Below are 6,259 nucleotides of genomic sequence, written 5' to 3'. Positions count from 1 at the left end.
GCCTTCGCGCAGGCGGGAGTCGTCGCTCTCCGCGGTAATCCGTCGCGTCGTCTATTTTCGTTCGCGCGAGATACGACCGGCGGCGGCGCTGACACGTTTGAACGTGCACTAACGAGAGTGATACATTTAGGCGATGGGCATCATCCGCGACTACGATGACGTAGTTCCGCGAGATTCGCGGCATCCTCACGTTCCGAGGTCCCACCGGCGAGGTTAACGAGCACGATTCTCCCTGGATCGCGCGGCTACGACAACAAAAACATCGATCGACCGGCGGCTGATCTTGAACGCGCGAGTCGGAGATGGAACGAGGTTTCCACTCGCGGCCGCGGTGCGAACGTGACTGTTGACACCGCGTCGACAGCGAGCTTTCCGGCACGAGGAGCCGAGCTCCCCTGGTCTCCTACCATCCCGACGACGACGTTGTCAACGCGTTGTCCAGGCGGCATCGATCAACCAGCCGTGAGAAAGTGAGATTGAGCAGGTCTCTCTCTTTGTCAATATAACCAAGTGCGACTCGCGAGACGGTGCAAGCTCGTGAGAGCACATCACCCGGACCGTCGCTCCGACGTTCGCGTCGTGCCACGCTTCCGCGTCCCGTGTACAATGGCAGACGCTTCGCGAATCGGTCGTCCCGGCGGTCCTCCACGAGCGACGGGAGAAGAAGTCACGCGCGGGGCCCGTCAGTGATCGAACGAAGACCGCGGCGTCGTATATCGATACGCCGTACAGTGCCGCTTGCGAGTCCTGTGTGTGCCGCGAAAACGCGCCAATAAGGAAGAGAAGAGAAGAACGTTGTCGGCGAAGCGCGTTCTTCGAGACGACTCGATGATGCGCGAGTGCTGATCAGCGCGCGTCTCGGGTTCTCCCTTTTTTTTCCCTTCGTCGTCCTTGTCATCATCGTCGTCTGTGCGCGCGCTATCAGACACCACGGAGAATAGAAAGAACAGCGGGGTCTACCCTCGGCTATATTAACGAAGATGTGCAGCGGCGGTGGATTGATCGATCGGTTGCTCTTGTTAGCGGCGTTCGGAATCACAGTGCAAGGTATGTGATCCTCTGCTCTTCTTTTTTTGTTTCTCCTTCGCTCCTCGATTCACCTCCGTGCTTTGTGTGCCCTCTCCCCCTGACGCGCAACCCTTCGCGTTTCATGTCCCCTTTGCACGCTCCGCTTTTACGGTCCAATGTCGCGCGTCCCCGCACGCGCGCGCGTGTATGCGAGCGAGCGAGCAAAGGCGCCTTGTCGTTGTGTAAATAATATACAGGGTGTCCACGCGACGCGCAGCAACCCCGAGAATAGTAGTGGAGTCGATCGACGTTTTGTAAACGGGACACCGTCGTCTCGTTCCCACGGATTCTCGATCGGTTTCGACCGCTTTCCACGGTGGCGGCGGCGGCAGCGGCGACGGTGCGGATATCCCATTCGCATAAATTGATTCGTGCACACCCCTCTGGCCCGTTACGTTGTTTCGTCGATCGCATTCCGCCGAATCCGCGCAAATCGAGTTCGCGTGGCGAGGGAGAGGGCGCACTTCCCGCCGGGGGGATTTCGGTTAAAGTCGCCAGAAGAGTGCTTGTTTCTGTATCTCTCGAGGAAACTATATTAGATGAGGAAAGGTGTGCGTATATGCACGATTTTATCATGATTTTTATATGTACCAAGAGAGAAAAATGCTTGATTTAACCAAAGTTATAGTTATCTTTGACCTCAATCATATTTTTGTAATAAAAGGTAATAGTAATTTGAGGTTATTAACACTAAAACATTATGGCCAAATTTAATAAAAACTTGGTTTCCTATAATTTGTAATAATTATAATTTGTAATAATTAACTATAATTGTAATAATTAACTATAATTGTAATAATTATAGTTCTATGTGATTATAGCTACGAATACTAAACATTTCTCTCTCAATGCGGATATACATTAGCGAATATATTTTTGTTGCACATTTCTGTGTTGCAATGGCGATCTATGAGATAAAAGTATCCAATCATCCAATGCCTGAACACCTACCTATAATTCGAGACATTCTTATTTTAATCTTACTGTCTTCAGATATGAATATTTAAATCTTCAATGCAGAACACACACACACACATTGCATTTAATGGCCAAAAGTCCGGAATTATATATAGACACGTATTCGGACATTGACGCTTTCATCTTATTTTTAGGATCCTATTTATTAAATATACCCGACCGTGAAATATGTGAAAATAATAATGAATCGTCGAGACTAAAGTTGAGCGACGTCAAGCCGTTCGGAACGACCGTTATTAAAGACTTCCGAAGAGAGCGCTTTCGATTCGTGCGTCCACCGACACTCTTCCATACGGGTCTCGGTATCATTCCGTCCGAAATCAATTCCGTTAGCCCTCAATTACTTTGATGGAGGCACATCTGACCCCGATGCGGATGGCTCGTGAGATATCAATTTTATCTTGAACTCTGACTCGCAATATCCCCTCGTGTGATTTATGCCCTTTTTGCGTCTCGGTTCTTTCATCGTCTGATTAATGTCGCGTTGCTTACTCAGAAGGGGTGTTGCATGTCGAACATCTCGGTAAATTCGCTCGCAATTCCGCCTCATGCCGCTTTCGCGGCTGCACGTTATCTCGCGAGATCGATGTTGAGAGACGCAACTCACGACCAGCGAAGACAAAGCGCGAAGATGCTTTTCTTCCACGGAAATTCGTTCCAGCTTATTACTCGAATTGAGTCGGCAGCGGCCGCGAATTGAAGTTGTTCGCGGTACGAGCTATTTTTTTTTCTTTTTTTTTTTCCGTCAGCATAGTGTAAAGAAGCGATAGAAACGGCGCGCGCGCTCCCTCTCTTTGTCTTTCTCTCGCGTTCAGAATCGAGTTTATGTTTTCGCTCAAACGATCGGCGCGCCGAGAATATATATTCGCACGGTAGTATTCGCACGCGCGTCTGTAAGCGTTACACGTTGCTTTACACATCGCGAGCAACCGATATCAGCGGGGGAGGGGGAGAATAAGAAAAACAAGATCCTACGAATATTAAGGGAAAGTTTCGGGCGGCTTATTTATTTTGCTGGTTTCCGTGTGGCCGCGTCTAAAAATAGACAACGATATGCGCCGATACGCGTGGGTTTTTCGGCGCTCTATTTTCGTTCGGCGACGCCGATGTTTATCGTTATTCGAGCGTGACGCGACGTATCTATTCTTACCCATTTTTTCCCTTTCTCCCTTAGGAGACAATAGAGAAAGAGAGAGAAAGAGAGACAGATAGCGATTGTAAAACATCTTAAATACAATGTGTGTGTGTGTTGCGTTGTGTGGCTATGTTATCTCCTTGTAATTTCGAATCGGAAGCGAAACCGGGATATGCATTGTTGCGCAGTCAGATATTTCCAATTTATTCGGAAAGGTGTGCAGCAACTTCTTGTTGAACGTGTAGACGCTATATTATTGATTTCCATATAATTATGCGCGTGTACTGCGAAATAAGGGTGAACAGCACGCGATGATTATGCTAAAGCACGTTGGACAATGTGTAAATGATAAATTAAACCAAGTTTGCGCCGTTCTGTAATTCCTGGAGTAATATTCTCCCTCTCTCTCTCTCTCTCTCTCTCTCTCTCCCTCTCTCTCTCTCTCTCTCTCTCTTTCGCTTTCGCGTTGATCGTGCTGTCCGTCGGCTCATTTCCGCGTCATTCTTTCCTCTCCCCTCCTTTTCCCTCGCACGGTCGCTCACCTTTTATCGCGAGTCTCGATATATAATTGTTGCCGCGTTGTTAGTTATTACGCGGCGCCGAGACAGAACGACGATCGTCTCGGTCAGAAACTCGTTTTAAATGGCCATTATGGGACGATTGATCCCGCACACAGTGCGATTAATCTGCCATAATCGCCGTGGCGCCGCGCCGAGAGAGTGCGTGCTAAAAAATCGCGACTCGCGGCGCAGGAGAGGCTATTTTCGCGCGCTCTCGAGTGTCTCGGCGCGCGTTGACGCCTAATGAAAGCGTTCGATTGAGCGCGAGACCGCCTGAGATATACACGTTATCGCGACACGTAGACACGATCGAACGTGACTCGATGGGATTAGTCGCGCGAGAGCATTTCTCGAGCAATAATTACGAGTTCGTTTCGCACGCGCGCACGCACTGAATTTTAAATCTCACATATATTTGTCGCGCGCGCTGTTTTCAAAATTCACAACGCGCGCGCGCGCGTGTGTGTGTGCGTAATTTTACGTCGCGCGTTCGAATCCTCGCGGTGAAACGGTAGTAGAGTAAAACGGAGAATAGAGAGAGAAAGAGAGAGAGAGAGAGACAGTCTGAAATGGCGTTTGAAGGCGAATCGTTGGCATCCGAATTTTCACATCGCCGCGTAGCTTTACGAGGCATTTCCCTGGCCGGCGCCGAATCGCGCCGTTCGACAGAAACGCGCGTCGATATGCGTCGCGCTCCCCTGCCTTTTACGTCGGCAGACATAAAATACGTTACGTTGCGGCCATTTTTTGCCTATGCCGTACTAAAGCCAGCATACTTGCGATGAAAGTGCGTGTTTGCAAACTAGAAACTACTGCTGTCGGTCGTCCAGGCGTGGTTATCGGCGCGACTCGATGTCGTGCGGCGACTTAGTGCGAATCAATGCTCGCCGATGCTTTGTATCGTCGCGATAAATCGCCCGCTCCTAATCACGCCGCCGGTGTGATTTGACGTTACACTTGTGCCACTCGGCGCGATAATACGCGATTTCTCGATCTTACACTCGGATATCGTTAGAATGTTGTTATTATCGTCATCATCAGTAGACACTCGACGTGTACAGTCAGTGGAAGTTTACGGATGATGTAGAATGGATAATTGAGAATCTAGGTTTGCTCTTTAATAATTAATACTAAATCTATTGCTCTTCAATAATTAATACTAAATTTATTTGAGGATCGGTGATCAAAGATGTACAGTCTTTCCACGGATACGAGTCAAAGAGCCGGGAAAAAAAAATCAAAGTAGAAGTCATAGTAGAACTTCATTCTTGAAGTGGAAGTTGTCGCCTATGTGAAGTCAACCCCTACTTTCAAAATTAAACAAGAATTATTTCTAAAATCGATTGAGAATTCTAAAACTGTGCGCAGGACCAATCAAAATCCTAATCTTTTTTTTTATTGAAAAATAGGAGGAAAACTTCCCACAGACAAATTATTAGAGCATTTGAAAATGTTTATTTCTTGCGCGAAAAGAGTCACGATCGCGAACTCCAGAACGTATCCGGCATATCGGACAGGAGATTTTATTTTCTGAAAATTAGCGGGAAACAAGTAGTCCTTTTGTTATTAATTGTCCTGTGTGTTCATTATTGTTACGCGGATGAGTTGAGAAACTCGTTGAAACAAAAACGCGTCGCTCACCTTATTGTCGACGACTGTACATTAGGAGTCGCCGCGCAAAACAAGAGAGCCCGCGATGTTACCCCGCGATGCGTGACTCGTTGCTCCAATTTGCTTTTTCGTTCTCCCTCGCCCCTGGCGCGAGTTTCTCCGTAGTTTGTCGACGCGCGTCGACGGGAAAATGTTCGCGACGCCGATCGGTTAGCCGCGCTGATTCGGCCGGGTGTTGACGTCGCGCAGTTAAATCGAGACGAGCGCCTGCTCGCGGTCGAGAGTCACCGCTTTTCGTCGTCGTCGTCGTCGGGTCGTCAAAGGTTAGCACCACGGATGCGCGCGACTAAGCTACGCAACGCGACGCAATAAGAGGGGGAGAGAGAGAGAGAGAGAGGCGAGAAGCGGTTTGCTCCGCGAACCAGTTCCAACTTTATCGATGCACCCGCGCACTCTCCCGGGATATCGCGTACGGACAGCTAGCACAAAAACGGCACGCGGATGAATAATTTATGACAAAGACGGTCACCACTAGGTTGCCGGTTCGTCTCTTCGCGACGCGAATGACGACGAAGACGACGACTACGACGGCGACGAACGCGGACGCGCACGAATAATTAATCACCATCTATAGTAGGAATCTAAAGATAGTGTTGCGCGACTGACTGACGTGTACATATGGTCTTTGTTCCGCTGCTCGCTCGTAAAAAACGGCACGCGGGCAATGCCGAGAGTTTTGCTCTGCGAGGACAGGAGACCGGCTTGACTTGTGCGAGGGAAGAAAGAAAAAAGAAATAGATATCTCTTTCTTCTCCCCTCTCGCACGGGTGAAAGTGTCGTTTCGCGTAAAGACACCCATGCGCTCTCTCTCTCTCTCTCTCTCTCTCTCTCTCTCTCTCTCTCTCTC

General features: G+C 49.0%; 1 protein-coding gene across 1 annotated transcript in view; it reads left to right on the top strand.

Moving 5' to 3' along the window:
* LOC116842522 (roundabout homolog 2-like) overlaps nt 1-6,259 on the top strand; it is a 124,633-nt gene continuing 118,374 nt past the window's right edge. The window contains exon 1 of the mRNA XM_032811861.1: nt 1-1,047. Coding sequence (XP_032667752.1) covers nt 981-1,047 — 67 coding nt within the window. The 5' untranslated portion in view covers nt 1-980. The remainder of the gene's footprint in view (nt 1,048-6,259) is intronic.

Source organism: Odontomachus brunneus, unplaced genomic scaffold (assembly GCF_010583005.1).
Source record: "Odontomachus brunneus isolate Ranch 3 - 2012 unplaced genomic scaffold, Obru_v1 Obru_scaffold_025, whole genome shotgun sequence".
NCBI classification, from domain to species: Eukaryota; Metazoa; Arthropoda; class Insecta; order Hymenoptera; family Formicidae; genus Odontomachus; species Odontomachus brunneus.
The sequence above is the reverse complement of the archived record's forward strand: the minus strand, read 5'-3'. Positions and strand labels throughout refer to the sequence as shown.